We start from the raw sequence: 24460 nt of genomic DNA, 5'->3' as shown, positions 1-24460 counted from the left end.
GTCATTTGCCATGCTATTTCAGAACATGTGGAGGATGCCGGAGTTCATTCAGGGGATGCTACCCTTATGATTCCCACACAGACAATCAGCCAGGGGGCGCTTGAGAAGGTGAGGTGACATTTATTGCCTTGTGATAAAAAAAAGCAAACTAAGTCACAATATGTAATGATGTTTAGATCCTCATGGACTCAATGGACTACATAGTAGTGGACACATACCTCTGTTTTTATGTAGAAAAGAATTGTACAATGCACCTGGGGGTAGGAGAACCTCTCTTGGTGCCCAAAGTCTGGTGCCCCACAAGCCTCACTCTTTAAAAGGGTTGACCCATCTAACACATTGGTGGCATATCACTAGAATATGCCAACAATGTCAGATAGGTGCAGGTCCCACCTATGGGACTTGCACTTATCTCTAGAACAGGGCCCCTAGAGTGAAGTAGGGTCAACGTGCAAGCATGGCCACGCTCCATTCGCTTTTATAGGAGTGATGAAAATAGCCAAGTGTCCGCTCGCTATTTCTGGCACTACCATATTGATGAATGAAAAGGTGTTTGAACTTGCGTGGTGCGCTCACCATTCACTCTTAGGAGTAGAGGAACTCCCATAGAAGTGAATGGACAGCACGCTGTGCACTCTCTTTCATTTTAGGGTCCCAGTTTTAGAGCCATATTCTTATCAGTTTGATAAGAATTGTGCTATAATGAGTGTTTATGAGCTGTTAGGAGATCCGAGATGAGAGCTACACATGAGCCATCAGATGACTGGATTAGAAGAAATCAGACTGTGACAGCTTGCAAACAGACAGATTTTTAAGGCTACTTTCACACTAGCGTTCGGGTGTCCGCTTGTGAGCTCCGTTTGAAGGGGCTCACAAGCGGCCCCGAACGCATCCGTCCAGCCCTAATGCATTCTGAGTGGACGCGGATCCGTTCAGAATGCATCAGTCTGGCAGCGTTCAGCCTCCGCTCCGCTCAGCAGGCGGACACCTGAACGCTGCTTGCAGCGTTCGGGTGTCCGCCTGGCCGTGCAGAGGCAAGCGGATCCGTCCGCTTACAATGTAAGTCAATGGGGACGGATCCGTTTGAATATGACACACTATGGCTCAATTTTCAAACGGATCCATCCCCCATTGACTTTCAATGTAAAGTGTGGACGGATCCGTCTGAGGCTATTTTGACACTTAGAAATTTTTTAACAATATAAAGCAGACGGATCCGCTCTGAACGGATCCACCGTCTGCATTATATGAGCGGATCCGTCTCAGACGGATCCGCTCTGAATGCAAGTGTGAAAGTAGCCTAACTGTTGTATCTCTAAAATGGCTTAACATTTTTAATAAAGATCAACTGAAAAAAATGATTCTTAGCCTAAAATAAGTAATATACAATCATAAAAAAATCCTAAAGGTATCAATAGCCTTTGAAGTTCAGCATGATACTTATAAGAGAGGAACAATCATTTGTTTGCTTCCCTATATCCTCAGACTCCACAGTTTTATAATTGATTAACCATACTCCACATTTACCTTTTTTACTATGTTTTTATGTAGAAATCCTCAGTATAGGTCATCAGTATTTGATCGGTGGGGGTCTGACTCCCGGGACCCCCACTGATCAGCTGTTTTAAGAAAGCAGTGGCTCTCCTGTGAGCACTGCTGCCTTCTTTCTGCTCACCAAGCACAGCGCCGTACAGGAGCATAGCTAAAGACTCATGGGCCCTGGTGCAATAGTTCATCTTGGGCCCCCCTTCCCTCAGGGCATTGTGGTCAGGGGCAGGGAAGCACATAGCCATTGTGCTGCCTAATGCAACAATTGAAACTGCACCTCTCCCCCGTGCCAAATTCTTGACCAGCATGTACTTTCTATAATACTGGTGTCTTCTTATGCACCACAAGTGTCTTTGGGTCCCCACAGGCTCTTGGGCCCGGTAGCGACTGCTACCTCTGCATCCCCTATAGCTATGCTCCTGGCGCCGTACATTGTATAGTGGCTGTGCTTGGTATCGCACTCAGCCACAGTCAGTTGAATGGGACTTAGCTGTGCCTAGGCCACGTGGTGGATGAATGTGACAACACACTGGAGATCTGGTGAGCCCTGCATTTTCCTTATTTAGCTGATCCGCGGGGGTCCCGGTTGTCGGACACCCACTGATCAGATACTGATGACCTATTCTCAGGATAGGTCACCAGTATAAAAAAAAGTTGGAAAATCCCTTTAATGTTAATCTTTGAGGCTTTATTCTCCCAAGTTGATGCATTCACTGAGCATCAACTAAACTCTGTACAACACAATGACTTTCCCACATTCATGGTTTGCTGTCATCTGCCCCATGTTGTGGTCAGCAGAAGACAATATTACTCTGCTTTCATTTAACAGTCACAGTTTATTTAACTTCCTGTAGCCACACAGATTGAAGGTTGGAATAATGACATTTCAATTATGTACGGGGAAACCAACAGATGTATACTGACTTTAACAGATGTTCTGGACTTTACCCATGACAGAAGTACTTGGCACTTGTAAACTAGCCTTTTAGAAATGTAAGACACACACAATCGTGCCAATATAAATTATAGTTACCATCGGGAATTATGATAATCTTGGAGATTAAGTTCCAAAAAAATGATCAAATTTATACATTTACTGTATATTGTATAGACAGCAACATTGTAGTGTAAATCTTTTTGAAGCATATGTTGCATATATAGCATTAAAGGGGTTTTCCAGTTTTTAGCTTGGCCTATCCTCTGGATAGGTCATCAGTATCTGATTAGTGGGGGGTCCAACTGCTTGAGAAGGCAGCAGCGCTTCCTGTAGTGCCGTGGCCTTCTCACAGCTTAGTCTAGGACATGTGACATCATGTTTATTAGTCACGTGGCCTAGGCGCAGCTCAGCACCATAGAAGTGAATTGAGCTGGGCTGCAATAACAAGCACAGCTGCTATACAAGGTACGGCGCTGTGCTTGGTGAGCTGCGAGAAGGCCTTCTCAAATAGCTGATAGTCAGAGGTCCAGGGAGTTGGACCCCCGCCGATCAGATACTAATGACCTATCCAATAAAAATCCTGGAAAACTCCTTTAACATATTCCACAGTTCTGAGATTGTCATCACTCCCTTAAAGGGGTTGTTCATCCCTGGGGACCTTTTCTGCAGTCTCCTCAGCGTTGCAGGTGTCACCCATGTGCCATATAACCCAGTGACATATTACCACTTCAGCCAGTGATTGGCTGTAGTGGCCACATGACCCACGTCAAAATGGACGTTCTCATGGGGAAACCCATGTTGAAGGAGAGCCGGAGAAGCAAAGGAGCCAGAACCCAATGATAGAGATCAGGTAAATATGATTCTCTACACGAGTCTGTCCCCAATGGGGCTCACATTAGATAATTTCCCTATCTCAGACATACTCGGGGGCCAACTTTATAAGAAGTCAAATACCCTATCAGTAAATATTTTGGAAAAAAAAAGTGGTACTTAGAGGAATTCTATACAGACACATCTCCATTTTTCACATCCACATTTATAAGTATGCAAACTCCTGAACTTCAATCCACAATACTGTTTGTTCTGTGGGGATGTGCTCGTGGTAGGCTACAGTAGCGGCTGCAGTATTGAGGCAATCACAGACAGTCTTTGTGATACACCGTGACTTTATTCACACCAAAGGCATAACAGGCAATGTGCAGACCACACAGGTGCATATCCACATAGTCCATAGAACAAAAGTCCTTCCATAGCAAATAAACAGCAGGTTTGAGTCACCTTGTTTCTGGACAGACCACACCGGTCCTGCAGGCTTCTAGGCTTACCTGCCTTTGTCTCCCTCAGGCCAGAGCCCCTTCGGCTTGTAGCACCACAGGTCCCAGAGGCTATCCTTTAGTTTGTGCTGCACCCTGTCTCTCCTTGACCAGCACTGCCTCTGTCTGTCAAATTCTCCAGCCCAGCAAGACACACCACACCCTGCTTCATCAGGCTGGATTCTTCAAAGGCCCAGCGCCACCAAAAACCTGGGCTGGCCATGGGGAACAGGCACCCACCCTGCTCTTTACCTGTTCCCAGTAAGAACCGGCCTGGACACGCAGCATTTGCCGCTGTAACCGCAATGATCCGGTTCTTATTCCACCGAGGCCAGGACCTCTGGTGGCACGTATCGTCCGTCCATTATTATCCTGGGGACTCTCCTACAGTTCAGTGTCTGTACAGAGCTTGCAGGTACAGGTCTTTACACCAGATACTTTAAGGCTACAGTAAAAAAACTAAAACAAAAAAACTAAAACATAATTGCTCCAAAAAACTGTGGCACAAACCTCATTATACCCACAACATGTGTGCAAAATGTAGACATGACCTAAAGTAACTGATAGTAAACTAGCTATCCTAGAACATTGCATTTTAGTGTCTATGAAAAGCTGTCTCCAAAGTTTACACTAGTTCCAGTACCAACTAGGAAAAATCTAACCACAGTTCTAGGATATAGTTGAGGCTACAACCCAAAACAAGATAAGTAGATGAGTTGTTCATTCTTTTGTAATATTATTAATATATAGTGTGATATATAGTGTTGAGCGCGAATATTTGAATAGCGACTATTAATCGCGAATATTACGAATATAGTGCTATATATTCGCTATATCGAATATTCTGCATATTTTAACATCTGAAAACATTATTTCTCCTTGCTTCTTTCTTGTGGGTCAATGAGTCATTGGCCCAAAAGCAACTTAAGCAGGAAGGAATCATGTCAAATATTCTAGAAAATGAATAATAAAGCAATATAGTGAATATATTCATTATTTAGAATATTCGCTTTTTTTTCCCAATATGTACAGTTGTTCGCATACTACTCCCTGACAAGCGTCCCCGTCACCATGGGAACGCCTGTGGGTTAGAAAATACCATCGGATCTGAGTTTTCCCTGAGATCGTGAAAACTCTGATCCGATAGTATATTCTAACCCACAGGCGTTCCCATGGTGACGGGGACGCTTGTCGGGGAAGAGTATGCCAAAGAAGAATAACAGTACACATTGAAAGAAAAAAAAAAAGACGAATATTCTAAATAACGAATATATTTGCTATATTGCTATTACTTAGTTTTTTAGAATATTCGTCATATTCTAAGACAAGAATATATAGCAATATAGCAAATATTCGCAAAATACACATATAGACTGCTATTTAGCTAATATAGTGCGATAGTAGTTTTTTTTTAATAGTGTAATTTTTTTCCAAATCTGAAGTTCAGAAGAGACAAAACAAATTAGACTATAAAAAAAAAGATTATAGCACTATATTAGCTAAGTTTCAGTCTATATGTGTATTTTACGAATATTCGCTATATTGCTATAACTTCAATATTCTAAAACAAGAATATGTAGCAATATAGCGAATATTCGTAAAATACACATATTAGCCAATAGCCATAGCCAACCAAAAGGAAAGTATACAGTTAAAAAAATAAAAGAAAAAAAATTGCAATACGCAAATAATTAAATCGCATTTTATTTGCGATAAATAGAATAATGACGAATATTCGATTTTGACGAATATAAGACTAATATTAAATCGAATATTCGCAAAATATCGCGAAATTGAAAATGGCACCTCCCACTCATCACTAGTGATATATAGACTTGTGAGCAGAAGACAGCATAGTCCCTTGCTACTGTAAATTTCTTTTGAGTGATGTATGTATGGAGCTATTTTCTTCTTCTAGGTAAGAATAGCTCCATATATATGTGGCATACGATGGAGTATACCATTGTTCCATTGAATTTGTAATCCCGTAAAGAAAACCTTTGTATGCCTCTGTACAAAACTGGAGGAATATGGAAGAACAGTAAGGCTCTTTGCATCTCTACAGAAGAGTTATTGCAATTCTTTACAAAACGGAGCTATAATATCACCTTCTGCAGGAGCCCTAAAGGATAACTGTCACATTTAGACCCTAATTTCAATTTTCATATATGTAGTTACTAATAACATGATATTCCAGAATCAGTTACTATTAGACTGACTTACCCCATATTTAATAAGATTCAGCCCTTAGCAACCAGTCTGCATAAAACTGCAATTTCTCTATTCAGTTAAGATGGCCGCCACTGCCCTCACCCTGAGGCTAATCCCGCCTGCCCTCACTAGTTAGTAACAATAGCCCCCCAAAAGTGTCAGTAACCAGAGGCCTCCCCCTAAAGGGTTAATCTCCTGCAGCACAAAGGTGTCCTCTTACCACATGTTGCTTTCATTTATACACTGAGCAGATGGCAGATCTCCCTTCCCTGGTCTGCGCTGCTTCAGCTCTGCATTCTCCTGCTCTGCTGAGTGAGGGAACGTCTGCCAAGTGCAGGGACAGGGAGAAGTGCACACAGCCCAGGCACTGTTATCAGCTGCTGGGGAGGACCTGGCTTTAATCATTTACTTACAGTCCCTGGCTGTCTGTAATGTGAGCCTGCACGCTGCGTGCTTCTGCGTCCTCCGTCCTTCAACAAATAGATGGACCATGCCTAGCAACCCTATTTTAAGCAGAGGTAAAAGTAGGCAGTACAGGGAACAAAACTGTGGAATTAAGGGGTAATTGAATACACAGTGAAAAGTTGAAATAGGGCCACCAAGGTGATATTAATCACCACAATCCAATACTCCCCAAAACAATATATGTATATACGACAGTTATCCTTTAAAGAAGATGAATTTATACCTCAATCAACCTGGTTATTAAAATCTAATGTATAGGGCTTACTGGAGCTATGTGTCTAAATTACATCAAAATATCTCTCTCGGTACTGATTGTACTTAAATACTTATCTATTTTCTGTCATTTACAGGTGAAAATTGCAACCAAGAAAATTGCAACTGCTTTTGCCATTTCTGGACCCTTCAATGTTCAGTTCCTTGTCAAAGGAAATGATGTTCTGGTGAGTCCATGAAGTCATACATAGAGTGATATAATGGGTGGTCGAACTTGAAAACGATATATAGTTTTAGGACCAAATCCCATTTAAGGAATAATCACTTATATGGAAATATAAAGGGTAGGTATACACGTTGCAATCTACATACAGTCAAAATCTCACCCACATGGAGTGGCCAATGACTGTGACATTTTTTTGGTAAAACTGAGGCATCACCCAAAAAATTGTGCAGCCATTGGCCACAGACTGTATGCAAGGTTTCAGCAACTCATGGAGGTCGCACTGCGTGTACCTGCTCGTACTGTTTCTGTACAATCAACCCTCTGGCCACATTTAATTATTAAATTAAGCTGATTGGGCATGACCAGGATCACTTACATCCAGCCACATGTAATATAATCAAGGGCGGACTGGGAACTTAAAGTGGCCCTGGAAAAAAATAAAATAAAATTGGCCCATTTTGTAGGCAGGTCCAAATTAACAGAAGGTGGGGCAACACAAGTAGGTGGGGTCAACTATACCATGGTGCAAAATATTGGTCATGACCAAAAGACACTCTAGAAAAAGAAACAATATCAAACATTTGCTAATTGATACCTAAAACGGTAGTAAATTCTCCCAAAAGTGACACCTCAGGCATTATAATTTAAAGCGCCTGATCCTTATGTCCCCAACATCACATTAGACTGTCAGCCAGTTCCACCAAAAACAGTGGGTTAGCTGGCGATAGCCTAATGGTATGGGGACCTTCAGTGTGCAGTAAGAACTCCAGAAGAACATGCATAGATGCTCAGCTTAGGTCAGTTTCCAAAGAGGAAACCACTGTAACATCAATATTCATGTATGATCATCATCTGCACACATGAATCAGAGTTGATGGTTGATGATAATTGTGTGGGGGTGTCTTTTGTCCAGGACGTGGGCAGCTTGCTGATGTTAAAGGAACAATGAATTATGTGAGAACTTCCTATATCTGGTCGCCTGTGTAATCACCTTTTGTCAGCATTTTTCCATATTGGGTGCCAGTGCATTTACTGTCAAAAGCACCAGAAATAAGCCAATGAGATCTTTTAGGAATAGTTTCTATCCATTTGATAACTGATCCATCATCATGATTGTAGTGTGAACAAAATGAAAGCTACAGAGGAAGCAATTGAGTAGGCTGGGTTCACATCTGCATTTAGCTCTCCATTCTTATGATCCGTCGGAAGAACAGAAAAATGAAATATAACTGATCTGTCTTCTTTTGAGCATCAGTTATGATCAGGAGATGTACTTCTTGCAGGACTTTTACTCCTGCCAAAAATAACTGATCTCTGACAGAAGTGACACAAACTGATGCAAACCCATCATAACTGATGCTCAAAAAAAGACAGTTTGGCAACGTTCACATGTCCAACACAAATGCCTGCTGCTGGCCAGACAAAAAACTTCACATGCAACGATTCTTGTCCAGTCCAAACCAGGCATTTATGCTGGAGAACAGCCTGATCACCGCTGGACCCCATTATAGTCAATGGGCATAAGGATGTGAACTGTAGAAATCCGGCAGGCTTCTTTCTGCCGGATCCGCTGCTGCAGAGGTAAACCTACCCTTATTTTTCATTTTTCTGTTCTTCTGATGGATCAGAAGAACAGAAAGCTGAATGAAGACAGCAAAGGAGGAAATATGGACAATCACAATACATTAGTAAATGCCTTGTATTAACTTTGTCTACAGGATAAGTGGCATTTGCTGAATCAAGACTTTAAAAAACGAAATAATGCTGTGAAGCATGCCATGAAATATGCCACTGTCAATTTTTTTTTTTTTTACTATATAGAAACCAGTGACAAGGACAACAAGCATGATAAATATACAGGGATAGGGGACATCTGTAAGGGGGCAAATCATTTTGCAGTACGGTACATTTATAGACAAATGTATTATTATAGGCGTTTTTTTTTTTTCTTTTTTGCAGCTGAGGAAGGAAAATAGCTGCCAATCAAATTCTAGCTGGCATGCAACGTTTTTTTTTTTTTTTTTTTTTTTATCCAACCTTCTGGGATGATTCAATAAATATTAGATTCATAATCCTGGACCAATCTTCACAGTTAGTCAGACATCATTTATTTAGAATGATTACAATACTCATTTTTCAAACACTGTGCTAATTTAATAAGACTAGATAGCCAATTAATATTCAGGTTTTAAAACATTCACTAGTGAGTTCTGAAAGTCTTGTGGGATAATCTCCATTTACAAAGCAGTCTAGTTCCGTGTGGCTTCCTCCTCCTGTATCTGCAGACAGCTTTATGTGGGCTGCCTACATAATTCCAGCTTCTCTGTGCTCCATCACTATACTATTGATCTGTCAATCACCATTCTGTGAGGAACTTGACAAGGCATTGATAAGAAATGAGCCCCTACCAGACTGTATAATACAATAATACCAGGGTGCTGTCACAAAGGGAACGTGTCAACTGTCACTATGTGCGTTGGCGTTAGATATAGATCAGAATCCTATAGGTGCTTGTTTGTTTTCTGTAAACGGTTGTGTTTAAAGTGGCACTGTATTAAAAAAAGCATGTACATACAAACACTCATACACACACCGGTTGATGCTGTGCGAAAAACTGGTTCCATGCATACAGACAGATCATTGATGGTCTTGCTGCTTTCAGCCCCTCTGATCGTCTGATATTGGAGAAACTGCTCTTAACTGCTTATTTTTCCTGGGCTAGTGATGCAGGGAAAATAACCTCCCAGCAGCGTATCTCCAGTGATCCATCAAAAAGTCTCTTAGGACAGTGTTCCTCAACTCCAGTCCTCAGGGCCCACCTGCCGGTCATGATTTGAGAATTTCCCTAAGGATGAAATCCTGTGGTAAGTCCTGATGCATTGACACTAATTCCATCACCTGCTGAATACTAAGGAAATCCTAAAAACATGACCGACAGGTGGGCCGTGAGTACTGGAGTTGAGGAACACTGTCTTAGGATATGCAGTGTGTACATTCAATTGATTAAACTACACTTAAACTACATGTGCACTCTTTGATTTACTAGCTTCATTTTTAGGCTAAATACTTTTTTTAATACTATTTCAATATGGGACAGAGTAGGGAGAAACTTGATTACTGCAGCACTTTACTTCCATCTTGCTGAAGCCAGATACATTGAACATAGATACATTTTAGAACTTGATTATGTTACCCATAAATTAAATTACAATTAAGAAGTCAGAACAGTATTTCTAGATAAAAGTGCAAGGTTTAAAGATTCACCAGTCAATGTGCGTTGTTTGATAAATTTAGAGCAAAGTATGTTAATGCAGTCTCAAGAACCACTGGGAGTCATTTATTATGCTCTATTTTTATGCTGTACTCGCCACTGGGGAGTGGCAGGGACAGGGTGAGGGTATGGTGGAAATGGGGCCATTAGCCCAAACAAATTCACTAGCATTTATGAGCTGCAGTAGATTTCAATCTAGGTGCATGTGCTCCCAGAAGATGTGCCTAATTTATGATGAGTCCTGACCTGTACCTCATAGTAAATTTTCCCCCAATTTGTTTGTATGCCTGTAGAGGAGTCTTGCTAAGCAATGAAATCCTGTTATCACAGCAGCATCTGCACTGAATAAAACAGGCAGTTTCGGTGTAGTGTGAGATGGGAGATGGGTGTACTAACATGAAGGATGTGTGAGGAGTATTAGTGACCATGACTAGCTGATCCTGTTGTTTTTGATGGTCTCAGCCAACAATCTGTTGTGTATGGGGACCTACTGACTCACCCCTGAAGAAGATGTTGGGGGATAAAAAGCATAAGGCCCTTTGAATCTATAAGTACCTTTATCTTCATTGAGATAAACTGCCTATAGAGGTTCCTGGCAGAGTCTTTCTCCTCTTACCCCACTGAAAACACACTGGACCAAGCATGTGTGTGTATGGAGGAGTTGGGAGAGATAGTCGTCAGCTGAAGCAGCATTCAGTCAACAGCTATAGATATATGGGCATCTTAAGAGTTTGGTGCCTCTTGTTAACCATGGACTATATGGACAGATGACATTTTTTTTTCCTGCCTGTTTGTTGCCAACTTACAGATAATTCTCTGCACTGGTCTGAAGAGGAAAATAGAATATAGCAGACAATGTGCGTATTTGATTTCAAAACCGCTTTTGTTTCCAAAAAGTCACTGTAACATTTTAAAGTGCGTTCAATTTCAACATTGTTAGTAGGTTCCATTAGTGCTTTGGAATGGATAGTAAATTGCTGACTTTAATTCATACTCCAGCACTAGACAAAGGATACATTTTATTTTGGAAAGTACATTTATTACACAGGAAAGTGCAAGGACTGAGCACCGAAATTGCAGACTCAAATGGTTGTGGTAGTTTTTATGAAGCACAAGTATCATTTTGTGTGAAATTGGTTGGATATTCCAGATGACAGCCATAAAGGTTGTTGTGTACAGCTCCTAAGCAATTATATTTCTTTGATTATATTTCTTTGGCAGAAACAAATCATAGAATCATTATATCCAATACATGTTGACCCACCTGTACTATATTCAAAAGGTCAATGGTTTGACAGCTTTCTAAGAACACCTATCACTCATATAAACCTTTACTATTACCATTGTAAATGTATATACTACATGTCTATCTGGTAACATTGATGATTTCTTACCAATTAGGTGATTGAATGCAACCTGAGAGCCTCCCGCTCCTTCCCATTTGTGTCCAAGACTTTGGGAGTTGACTTTATCGATGTGGCTACCAAAGTCATGATTGGAGAAAAAATTGATGAGAGTCCTCTCCCTACATTAGAGAGCCCCATCATCCCTGCAGATTATGTTGGCATCAAGGTGAGCATCTAAGAGGGGTACATTTAAAAGGCAATACTATTCTCTGTTCATACTCATGATCACTCTTTTTAAACAGGCACCAATGTTCTCCTGGCCTCGCTTGAGAGGAGCTGATCCAGTGCTGCGTTGTGAGATGGCATCTACTGGTGAGGTAAATTTAACTTTGAAGATGGTTATTGAATTATCTACTCATTTCAAGTGCAAAGGAATACAGATTTGTATCATTTTCAATTTAACTTACTGTTATTTTTCTCAGTGTGGATATAGATTTTGTAATGTGTGTATATATATATATATATATATATATATATATATTAATATATACAGGATGGTACTTGAAAGTAGTCAATTATAGACCAAAATGTCAGGAGACATTATCTGGATCAAGGGTATTGAATAGTGTTGACTTGTCCTTGTATTTAAGCAGGACTTGTTACCTTCACTTGCACAGCTGTCTAGGGTTGAGGGGCCGGAGCCTCACTAAACACTATACTGTTCTACAATACATGGATATGATGTGATCCTGCCTACGATAAAATCATGGCTGAACAGTCTGACTGGAAAATTCCTCAATGTGTAGTTTATGCAAGTTCAGAGCATGGCTCCTCTAGGCAGCTCTGCAAGTGGAGACAACCAGTCCTACTTACATTCTAGGATAGGTGTCTGGCTGTTATTTTAAATAATTCCATGAGAACCCCTATAATGAATGACCCATAACCCACACAAGGATGTATGGACTTTCTCATTCTGATTCCTTGGTTGAAGTCCTCAAAATAGTCAATGATTGGTGTCAGTAAACCGTTGAAGCAACAACAAAGTGAGGAATAGAGTCAGTGGTCATCACCAGGATATCAATTAAGATGACACAGGCCAGAGAACAAGATAGCGATTTTGTCAGGAGAGTCGAGGGTCAGAGCCAAGAAGAGAACAATTGGTACTTGGCAAAGAATCCAAATGCTGAGGCAGGAGAGACATCCAAGAACAAGGTCAAGGTCAATCAGGGTGGGGTGTCAAGATCAGAGCCACACTGCACAAGAACAGACATTAGATAAAGCTTAATAAATTTATTTATATAGCCACTGAGCCTGATATCAGCAGCTGGCCCCAGTTGGCCGTTGGGTTGTGCAACCCAAAGGTGCAACTGAATCTAGCCGGACTGCAGCTGAAATGAGGATCAGAGGAGGAAGAGTCTGATTGTCCAGCCACCAGATTCAGCTGTGTCCTGGAGCCACAACTGCTTGCGGTAACTCATCGCAGGACCTGGGCTTGGTAAGTATTATATACCAATGCATTCAATTAAACACATACCCTTACTCTTCAAAAAGTCCTAACATTTACGTAGTTATTCAATAGCAAGAGACCATGAGGTCCTGTCTCAGTTTTCTTTTGGCCTCATTTTACTGCATTGGAGAAATTTAGACACAAAAGTTCAAAGTACAAAATGAATTTGAACAAATAAGCATTTAGAATAAATAGCAAAGAACAGTAAAGCACTACACTTCTATCACATATAATCCTAGTAAATAACTTAAAACTCAGATAAAGAAAGCAGTGAATATGAAAGGAATGTACAACTAAGGGATGAATGATCTCAACAAGGGATGTAGAAGAATCACCTTCTTGAAGGTAGAAAAGTGAAGTTTGATTTAAGAAAGCAAACGAGTCAGACTGAAAGAAGAGCAGCCAAAATTGGTATATAATAGTTCCTTAGAGGAATCATATTTAAATAGTCTCTATTGTTCCACATATGGATTAGAACCATCATCCACAAAGACTTTTAAATATCTACCTAAATACTCTTTAAACTAGCTAGGATATTGATATTGGTGTGGATGGTGATTTGGAGCAGAACAGGAAGTGTTGTCATTGGAACATGTGAGTAGAGCAGAGATCAGCAACCTTCCGCACTCCAGTTGCAGTGAAACTACAACTCTCAGCATGCACACTTACTTGACTGTTCTTGTACCTCCCATAGAAGTGGAAGAAGGATTCTGTGAGTTGTAGTTTCAGAACAGCTGGAGTGTGGAGGTTGCTAGTCCATGGAGTAGAGGACTAAAGACACTTCATAGTGGAAATCACAAGCTTGAAATGTCATATATGTTTACAGATAATAAATTTAGCTAGGCACAATGTCCTATCCAAGCCTTGGATTGTTAAAGGGGTATATAATTTTTTATTTTTGTGACGTATTTGTTTATATAGTAGAAAAACATACCGTTTTCTAGTATACGTGTATTTAAAATTGTGCATACATACCTTCCTTCTTTTATCAAGCAGTTGACCTATGTAATGCATCCATGACCTAACTGAAACATGGCATCAGTCATGTAACACCCTACACATCATGTAATTTCTGACATTCAGTAAGCAGCACACATGACACATCAACGTGATATTTAAATAGGACCAGTATTGTAATAATAATTTTTATTGCGGTTATTATAGTAACTACATTACAGTGTGTATTTACATGGTGGCTTGTCTCTAGGTGATGTTGTAAAAAGGTTGCCTGTCTCTAGGTGATGTTGTCATGTCATTAATCAAGTTTAATGTAAAAAGAAACACACACAGACCTGCTCCTATACAGACACTTACAGGCATGAGTTGCTGCTGCAGGTAGTAATACTGTATATAGTGTGCATGTCCTGCTCCTCAATACATTACTATTTACCTGTTAGATATCTGGACAATTAAACGGCTAGGGCAGTGGAAAAGCACACCTATCGGTGACGTCACCGAACACACTGCCGGGAGGAAGCTTCCGCCCGGCAGTGTGTTTTTGTAAACAAGAGCCCTTGCCCTGTGCTATCCAGTGCAGGGCCAAGGAGAGCATCGGAGCATGAGATGCTCCGATGCTAACGTCAGGGGGGCTGCCTGGGTGAAAATATGGGTATGTCCGGGTTCAGCTCTGAACCCGGACAACCCCTTTAATTGAATTATTAAAATCAGACTACCTCTTTAAGAAATAGCTCTTTTTCATGATGAGGAGGATATTTACAGTACTTTGTAATTTGCCCACATCCACACATAGTGTACATCTGATGACAGGTTGTTAAAAGATAGCAAACGCTTTGCTTAACCTTGTTCTATTGTGCTCTATTCAGGTGGCTTGCTTTGGACAAAACATCTACTCTGCCTTCCTGAAGGCCATGATCTCCACAGGTTTCAAACTTCCCCAAAAGGGAATTTTGATTGGAATCCAGGTTAGTATTAGATAAAGTTAGGGTATTTTTCTGTAACATTTATAGTTTAAGTACTATATAAAGAAATACCTTCCAGCGCTGAATCAGAGATAGTTCTCAATGCCAATAAGTCTCCATACCATGGAGCAACTCCAGTAAGTCTCCATACAGGACTGGTCTCTTTAAGGAGAGCCAGTACCCTGCGTAAGCATAGTTTATGTACAGACTAGCATGCTATATTGAATGGGAGAAGTGCTGCAGTAACCAGGCATGGCCACTAAACCGTGGATGGAGTTTTGTATTTCCAATGCCTGATTCCAGCACTTGATAAAACAACTGATTGGCAGGGGTGCTGGGTCAGACCTCCCCCCTCCATTCTGATACCAAGCATCAATAAGTAAGTCCCATCAAAACACTTTAAAGACCACTCCTCTCTACAGTATATACCCTATTAGGACACATGCTCATCAAAGAGTGGCTCTTGCTCTGGTGGGCATGTATGACATGGTCATCGATTATACAGTTACCCTTCTGTAGTCAATGCAGGTGAAATGTATCACCGTATGTAGCTTCTAACAGGTGTTAACAGGTAACCAAGTGAGTTTGGCCTCTTTCACACAAGCGTGTCCGGATAAGGTCCAGATGCGTTGCGGCAAACCCGTGCGAGTAGGTACGCAATTGCAGACAGTTTAGACTGCGATTGCGTTCCGTTGTTCAGTTTTTATCGTGTGGGTGCAATGCGTTTTGCACGCGCGTGATAAAAATCTGACTGTGGTACCCAGGCCCGAACTTCTTCACAGAAGTTCAGATTTTGGTTCAAGGTTGTGTAGATTGTATTATTTCCCCTTAAGGGAAATTAATAGCATTCTGAATACAGAATGCATAGTACAATAGGGCTGGAGAGGTTAAAAAAATAATAATAATAATTTAACTCACCTTAATCCACTTGTTCGGGCAGCCGGCATCTCTTCTGTCTTCTTCTTTGAGGAATAGGACCTTTGATGACGTCACTACGCTCATCACATGGTCCATCACATGATCCATCACCATGGTAAAATATCATGTGACGGACCATGTGATGAGCGTAGTGACGTCATCAAAGGTCCTATTCCTCGAAGAAGAAGACAGAAGAGATGCCGGCTGCGCGAACAAGTGGATTAAGGTTAGTTAATTTTTTTTTATTATTTTATTTTTTTAACCCCTCCAGCCCTATTGTACTATGCATTCTGTATTCAGAATGCTATTATTTTCCCTTATAACCATGTTATAAGGGAAAATAATAAAGATCGGGTCCCCATCCCCACTTGCTTGCGGATGCTTGCGATTTTCACGCAGCCCCATTCACTTCTATAGGGCCTGCATTGTGTGAAAGACGCAGAATATAGAACATGCTGCGATTTTCACGCAATGCACAAGTGATGAGTGAAAATCACCGCTCGTGTGCACAGCCCCATAGAAATGAATGGGTCCGGATTTCTGCTAAGTCTATCTTGAAATATGAGACTTATCTTACTGAAAGATCAGATTACATGCTGCCCATAGAAGTCTATAGAGAGGGGAGGGGAGGAGAGGAGGAGTGAGGCATATTTCTCTTATAACATATATTACAAAGTTTTTTATTTACCTCTAGTATTGATTTATGAAACATTTATTGAAAGGTTAGTCGCCATTTAAGAGTACTTTATAATTGGGTTTATAATGTAGTAATTGGATTATAATGTTGCAGTATGCAGAACTTTTCCATATGATTTGTGTACTATATAATCAGTATTACTGCATTATTTTTCCCTTTTTTTAATATTTTTATTTCATGTAGCATTCATTCCGTCCCCACTTCCTCGGCACAGCCCAGCAACTTAAAGAGGAGGGATTCAAGGTAGAAAAAGATGTTTTATTACTGTTTCTGATTAAAATGTTTCTAATTAAAATGTACTGCTCGTATTTGTGTATTTCAGACTAAAGCTTGTATTTTTCCTATTTAAGTATTCAATACCATGAGAAAAAATATAGGGATACGATCTACTGTAGTTGACATAAATACTGCAGGAAGATAGGTAAAAGTACTGTAGATACTGTAGGCAGACAGAAGATGGCTAGAGAGCTAGAGAGTTAGATAGCTATGAGATAGGTATGAGATAGATAGAAAGAAATAATAAAAACAAGAGGCGGCAATCCAGGTCCAGTAAAAAAAAAGTGGATATTTTTCCTCACCCATGCTTCTGCAACATTTAAGCTCAACTCAATGGAGCCTTTGCTAAGCTTGAATAAAGAAGTCCACTTTTTTCACTTGAACTGGAGTGCTGCTTCTTGTTTATATTATTAGAATTTTTGGATAAAAGTATGTGATGTATAAAGGATTTTTTGCACCTGGTATATTCTGAGGCGTGTCACTTATATTTTTCTTTATGATAGATAGATAGATAGATTAATAGATAAATAAAAAAAGCAAAAAGGCAGCACTCAGCAGGATAAAGTAAAAAAGAGATTTTTTTTCACCGATGTGGATGCAACGTTTAGGCTTAACTTTAGAGCCTTCTTTATTTGAGATTGGCAAAGGCTCTATTGAGTTGAGCTGAAACGCTGCAGAAGCATAGGTGAATAAACTTTCTTTTTTACTTTATCCTGCTGAGAATGCTGCCTTTTTGCATTTTTTGTATATTGAGCAATGGTCTAATCCCCTTGGGCTTCCACCTAGTTTATTTCTTGTTATGCATTTGCTCTTGTTTTGTGCTGTCATCCCTGCCTAGATAGATAGATATTAAATAATAGATAGATTAATAGACAGATTGATAGATAGATACAGTTGTGTTCAAAATAATAGCAGTCAGACATCCCTAACCTGATCAATCACTGTTTTTGGTAGAAATTATATTTCTACATGGCAAATCATTTACTAGCAGGTGTAGTAGAGTAATAGAAATTCATGCCATGCATGCTGCTGATTCTCTGTAATTGACTCACTAATTGAAAAGGGCATATTCAAAATAATAGCAGTGTGGAGTTCAATGAGTGAGGTCATTCATTCTTTGAAAAACAGGTGGCAATTATTTCCTATTTAAGGAAGGAAGGCAGCAAATGTTGTACATGCTGGTTACAAAGAGGAAAATGGGTCGTTACAGACATTGTTCAGAAGAACAGTGTAGCTTGGTTAAAAGTTGATTGGAGAGGGGAAAACATATAATGAAGTGCAGAAAATGATAGGCTGCTCAGCTAAAATGATTGCAAATGCTTTAAAATGGCAACCAAAACCTGAAAGATGTGAAAGAAAGCGAAAAACTACCATTCGAATGGATAGAAAATTGGCCAAAATGACAAGTACTCAGCCAACAATCAGCTCCAGGAAAATGAAAGAAGGTCTAAAGTTACAATGAGTACTGTTACTATTAGAAGACGCCTATGTGAAGCCAAGCTATCTGCAAGAAGCCCCTGCAAAGTCCCACTGTTGAAAAAAAGACATGTGCTGAAGAGGTTACAATTTGCCAAAGAGCACATTGACGGCCTAAAGAGACATTTTGAGGACTGATGAAAGTAAGATTGTTCTTTTTGGGTCTAGTGGCCGGAGACAGTTTGTCAGATGACCCCCAAACACTGAATTCAGGCCACAGTACACTGTGAAGACAGTGAAGCATGGTGGTGCAAGCATCATGATATGTGGATGTTTCTCATACTAAGGTGTTGGGCCTATTTATCGCATACCAGGGATCATGGATCAGTTTGAATACATCAGAATACTTGAAGAGGTCATGCTGCCTTATGCTGAAGAGGAAATACCCTTGAAATGGATGTTCCAACAAGACAACGACCCCAAACACACCAGTAAACGTGCAACATCTTGGTTCCAGATCAAGATTGACGTTATGGAGTGGTCAGCCTAATCCCCGGATCTTAATCCTACAGAAAACTTGTGGGTGACATCAAAAATGCAGTTTGAGGCAAAACCACGAAATAGAGAAGAACTGTGGAATGTAGTCCAATCATCCTGGGCTGGAATACCTGGTCACAGGGGCCAGAAGTTGGTTGACTCAATGCAACTCAGATGTACAGCAGTTCTCAGAAACAGAGATTCAAAGGAAAGCTAAATCTTAAAACATTTTTCAGTTTATGTAGTAGATGTTTGAGTTTGTAAAGAAGAATACAAACACTGCTATTTTTTTTAACAGTCTAATATTCACTTTTCTTTATTTTTTAGAGGAACAGCACAAATGTTATATATTTTGATTTGGAATAGAATGTATAGTGTTCCCAATGCATTTGTGTGTATGGAAATAAAAGCTATTAGAAGGATTTTGAGCTTTATTCACTTTTTTTTAAAGACACTGCTATTATTTTGAACACAACTGTAGATAGATAATAGATGGATGGATGGAGAGACAGTTACATATATACTAACATTCAATTCTCATTTACTTATTGACATACTAACACATTCGCATTGGATACATGATGCCCCAAATGCCATGTATAGTCAAAATTTCTCATATGCTCCATTTCTCTCCTACTATACAGCTGTATGCTACTGAGGCCACTGCTGATTGGCTGAATGCAAATGATATTCCTGCTACAGCTGTTGCTTGGCCTTCCCAGGAGGCACAGTCCAGCACTCCCTCAATCTACAAGTATGTTCTAGAATCCCAAAAGCTAAGATTTCCAATTACTGTTGAACTGGATATATCATTATTATTTCTGAGTATTCTCTTTCTAACCCATGTTTAGAACCAGGGTGACCACACTGTGCACAGATAAGTTTCTGGTTGGCGCCTTTGTAATTGTAGCACTCTGTGGGCACTAGAATATGACTAGGGTTTTTTTTTATAAACACTACATTGTGGCAAGACCAATATGGGCAGCTTGGTGGGGGAAGGAGCACAAGGGTTGGCTTTGAAGGTGAGGTCTGGATAATAAAGGGTGCAGCTTGAGTAGAGATTTATTCTGAAACATTTGCCATGGCACAAGCTTGTATGCTTCAATGATTGCCTGAATGGCAGCAATCCTTTAAAGTGGTTCCCATAAGGCTTGTTAGCCTGCCATTCCCGCTGTATCGGATTTGTATTTACACAGAAGTCTTGAAAAAGTGAATTTATATGGATTCATAAATGATGTTACTCTACACCCTGTAAAGATTCCTTATATGTGTAAACTATTTTTTCAATTCCTGGATGATCAAATTTACTGATGAAATGTATTGCTGTATTTTATTGTGTATGTTGGATAGAAAAAGTATATCTGTGCTATTGTTTTTGCTGTCCCTCAGAACATGGACCTTATGTGATAAGTCATATTGGTTGTAAGTACAATAGTTGCACCAGACGTAATTTTCTGCTGTGGCTCATCTTATTGTTCTCTGTACAGATTGATCAAAGAAGGCAACATTGACATGGTGATTAACTTGCCAAACAACAACACAAAGTATGTGCGTGATAACTTTATCATAAGGAGGACTGCAGTGGACAGCGGAATCGCCTTACTTACCAACTTCCAGGTTAGTCATAACTATTTAGGTGAAGCTGACCACGCACTTAGAATCATTGATAGCTGAATGATCTTATGCCATTTATCTACCAGGGAATTATAGATAAAAGATATTGAAATGGGAACTGTCCAACCCTTTCTTCTGACAGCTGGGGCAATGGGCGACAGTTCGGCTTTTCCCATAGACATATCTGAATTTCTACTGTGCCGTTTATCTTTAAATAATATTTAGGCTACTTTCACACTAGCGTTAACATTTTCCTGTATTGAGATCCGTCATAGGGTCTCAGTACTGGAAAAAAATGCTTCCGTTTTGTCCCCATTTATTGTCAATGGGGAAAAAACTTAACTAAACAGAATGAAATGCTCCAAAATGCATTCTGTTCCGTTCTCATACCGGAGAGGAAACCGCAGCATGCTGCCGTTTGCTTTCCGTCCTGGAATGCAGAGCAAGACGGTTTCGTCATGACCCACAATGAAACTCAATGGGGACGGATCAGTTTTCTCTGATACAATAGAAAACGTATCCGTCGCGCATTGATTTTCAATGGAGTTCATGACGGATCCGTCTTGGGTATGTTAAAGTTAATACAACCGGATCTGTTCATAATGGATGCAGAAGGTTGTATTAACAGTAACGGAAGCGTTTTTGCTGAACCCTGCCGGATCCAACAAAATTGCTAGTGTGAAAGTAGCCTAATATATATATCTGGTCCAGGCTGAGATGCAGGACACAATGTTATAATCTATTCATAAGTCATAGATTACCTATAAAAGGGGTTATCTAATTTATAAAACCCATTTTCATACACCCTTTTAGAGAATTTTGAGTTGGTAGAGGAGGTCCTCTTGGCGAGGTTGGAGGGCAGTTAAGAAAGAGATTCTCTTTTGATAGGAACTGTTCTTACCTGCATTAAAGGGGTTATGCAAGACTAAACTTTGTCTAACAGACCTCTTCAGAGTAGCTGGACCTGAGGTTAGATTCATAATTACCTGGTCCTTGCCGCTGGATTCTTGTTCAATATCTCCAGGGCCGCCTCGGCATGTCTCTGGGAACGAGCGTAATGTGACCTGTCACCTATGAGTAACGTGACCCACCTCATAGGTGACAAGCCACCACTGTGGTCAGTGATTGGCTGCAAAAGTCGAGTGATGCCCATCAACAGGATGATTCACAGAGACCAAGGACCTACCGAAGAGGCCGTGGCGATATTCAGCTGGAATCCAGTGGCAGGGACCAGGTAAGTATGAACCCAACCTCAGGTTCCGGCACTCTGAAGAGTTTAGTCTTGGATAACCCCACCCTAAAAATGGCTGTTCAAAAAGTTCTCTCTTGGATAACCCCTTTAAACAGACAATCCATTGAGTTGAATGTTCACTGTGTAATGCTTAATCTCTCCTGTGGTGGCGTTGGAGAGAAAATGAGCATTTACTGCCAGATTTCTCCATAGAGTTATGGACATCTTATTATCAAGGTACCCTTCTAACAAGTAGGGATTGTCCACAGCAGAGAACCCCTTTAAACTATTTTTAAACTGTAGTTCCGGATAATCTGATGAACTTTGCTACCATGCAGATTCTCGTAGATGGCATAGAGGAGTTTCCTGTTGCCTGCTGAAAGCTCTTGCTTGCTGGGCATTAGTACAGTACAAAAAGAGTAATTTGCTAAAATGTATAACTTTCATCATATTTTTGATGTGCTATGGAAAGGGTTATTTAGATTTCAGACTACGGGGAAATGCTGTAAGTCTCACTTCTTAATAGTAGTCTGTGGGAGTTATGGAAACAGCTAAGCTCACCTGCTATAGACTATAGAAGATCCATTTAATTTATTGAGTGTGGCCAGCCCCTATTGTATTGTTCTTCATACCGCAATCAGGTTTAAAATGGTCTCAGTATCTTGGGTGGAAATTCTGTTTTGGTGCACAAATGACGTATATCCAACCTTTTGGTAGACAAAGCCTCAAGTTGTGGAGGCAATAATTCTTCTAATATACCGTGCATTAGCTTTTAATGCATATGACAGAACTACATTTAGTCTGTAAACTAAAAACATTACATCGTGGACTGCTATAGAAAGGTAAAATTGTGCTGTACTTTTCCCTTGTTTTTCACATTCAATTTAAACACTTGCTTCCATAGACTTCGCTACAGCAATTCATTTATCACATTATGAGGACTGTGTAAAGTGTTCTCTCTCATACTTCAGTAAATGAACATATAATCAATATAACTTACTGTGCAGCTAACAATTCAGATACGGCTTATAAATGGGGTCAGGTCAGCCAAATAGCACATTCAGAATCTTATCAAAACCAGATAGCTTTGAATTATGTTTTTTTTTTGTTCCGGTAATTTGCTGACATGAACTTTACTTATATTTTCTAGGTGGTTAAACTGTTTGCTGAAGCTATAAAATATTCTGGAGACCTGGACGCCAAGAGTCTTTTCCACTACAGACAATTTGGGGGCTCCAAATCCGTATAAGGAGCCTAAATTATTCCGAAGCAGCTTTTCCAACTGAAAGGACCATCTCACTAAATGTCTTTTGTTGATCATTTGTTTACTTTCAATTGTATTTTACTTTATTAAAAGAAGACCAATGCCACTTTGATCATGTCTTTAAGGTTTTGAACATGTGAAATCTGAGCTCTGCTCAGTAAAAAATAATAATTACATGGGTACATGTATGTTTATAGATTTCTTCGTATATAGTTTAGAATCACCCCTAAATTTACCGTGCCACTATGAAATGTAAAAACATAAAATATTCATGTTGTAGGCCATTACACCTTAAGCAACTAAAAGAAAATGTAGAACGAGTAAAAAATAATCGATAAAACCTCCCCACAAAGAGTTCATAACTGATCACATACATGCCACCCATACAGTTCATGCCTGCTCATTTGGAGCAGCAATTCACAAAGGCATATGGTATCTCAGCCACTTTACATATGATGTTCCCAGAAATAAAGCTCTTAATGCTTTGTTTAAAATTAACCAAATCGGTTTTGAGCTTGGACATTTTGTCCAAAAGACATCTAAAATCAAATCTATGATCAAAGCTGTATAAATTAGCCCCACATAGATGGTCTACTTTATAATTAGACCAAAAGAAAGTGTAAATCCTAAGAAAATAAAAAAAATGCTTATAAAACTTTTGGGCTAGAATCATGGATGGCAGGAGCTCACACTAAACACATATAGTAATAGTACCAACTGCTGTTCAAGAACACAGTACCAACCCTGGATAATGTTTCTCATGATCCCGTAAATAATAGTATACCCATTGTAATGATGAGCCTTTTCAAATGATGGAGACAAACCTGAAAAGAAACAAATGGTAAAAGATGGAGGATCCTAATAATTGCATGTGAAGAAATAAAACCACTGAGTCTTTTTCAACACAATGTCTCGCGTTATTTTTTAACAGAATCATCTATCTATCTATCTATCTATCTATCTATCTATCTATCCATTATCAAACTTTCTATCTATCTACATCAGTATTGTTCAGGAGTCTTAATGCTGGATGACTAAAACATCACCTATTGATATGACATGGCGGTCCGGGAGAGATCAGTGGTAAAGCCCTGATGTCCACTTCCTTTCCAGGATGACCCATCCTCAGAACCTGCGCCGAAGTGGTTTTGCAGGGCAGAGGATTGACATCAAGCACTGGGCCTTAAAACAAAAAAAGGAATATCTCCATTTTACTATTTTTTACCCGGTTCTGTTTTCAAATTCTTAGCTTGAGGACTGATGTCCCCCTCCTCTCCCTTGCTGCACCAAGTCAGTTTCCAATAGCCCTCTACCTTTGATAATCAGGCACTTCAACTGTCTCAGGCCTGCTTGTAAGTGGGCGGTATTGTCAAATGTATTGGTGGTGGTGTGTGCTGCTTCCCATTCTAGGATGACAGAGGGCATCAAGAGAGAGCTAACACAGTTGTAACTTAAACAAGGTGGTGTTCTCTTGACTCAGAAAGGGTGACAAGTTTACACGAACAACAGTGTTTGACAGGCAACAGGCATGTTTGTTTCAGTCTGTCAATG

At 40.0% G+C, this 24460-nt stretch overlaps 1 protein-coding gene across 1 annotated transcript in view; it reads left to right on the top strand.

Annotated features, from left to right (window-relative positions):
* The window catches only part of CPS1 (carbamoyl-phosphate synthase 1), an 87546-nt gene extending 63732 nt beyond the window's left edge, over positions 1 to 23814 (top strand). Inside the window, exons 30-38 of the mRNA XM_044305128.1 lie at positions 1 to 108; positions 6825 to 6914; positions 11586 to 11756; positions 11833 to 11907; positions 14861 to 14959; positions 16755 to 16814; positions 19445 to 19554; positions 20288 to 20417; positions 22796 to 23814. Of these exons, the coding sequence (XP_044161063.1) occupies positions 1 to 108; positions 6825 to 6914; positions 11586 to 11756; positions 11833 to 11907; positions 14861 to 14959; positions 16755 to 16814; positions 19445 to 19554; positions 20288 to 20417; positions 22796 to 22894 (942 nt within the window). The 3' untranslated portion in view covers positions 22895 to 23814. The remainder of the gene's footprint in view (positions 109 to 6824; positions 6915 to 11585; positions 11757 to 11832; positions 11908 to 14860; positions 14960 to 16754; positions 16815 to 19444; positions 19555 to 20287; positions 20418 to 22795) is intronic.
* The last annotated feature ends 646 nt before the right edge of the window (positions 23815 to 24460 follow it).

This window comes from Bufo gargarizans, chromosome 8, assembly GCF_014858855.1.
Source record: "Bufo gargarizans isolate SCDJY-AF-19 chromosome 8, ASM1485885v1, whole genome shotgun sequence".
Classification (NCBI taxonomy): domain Eukaryota; kingdom Metazoa; phylum Chordata; class Amphibia; order Anura; family Bufonidae; genus Bufo; species Bufo gargarizans.
This window is presented reverse-complemented; position numbering and strand designations above follow the sequence as displayed.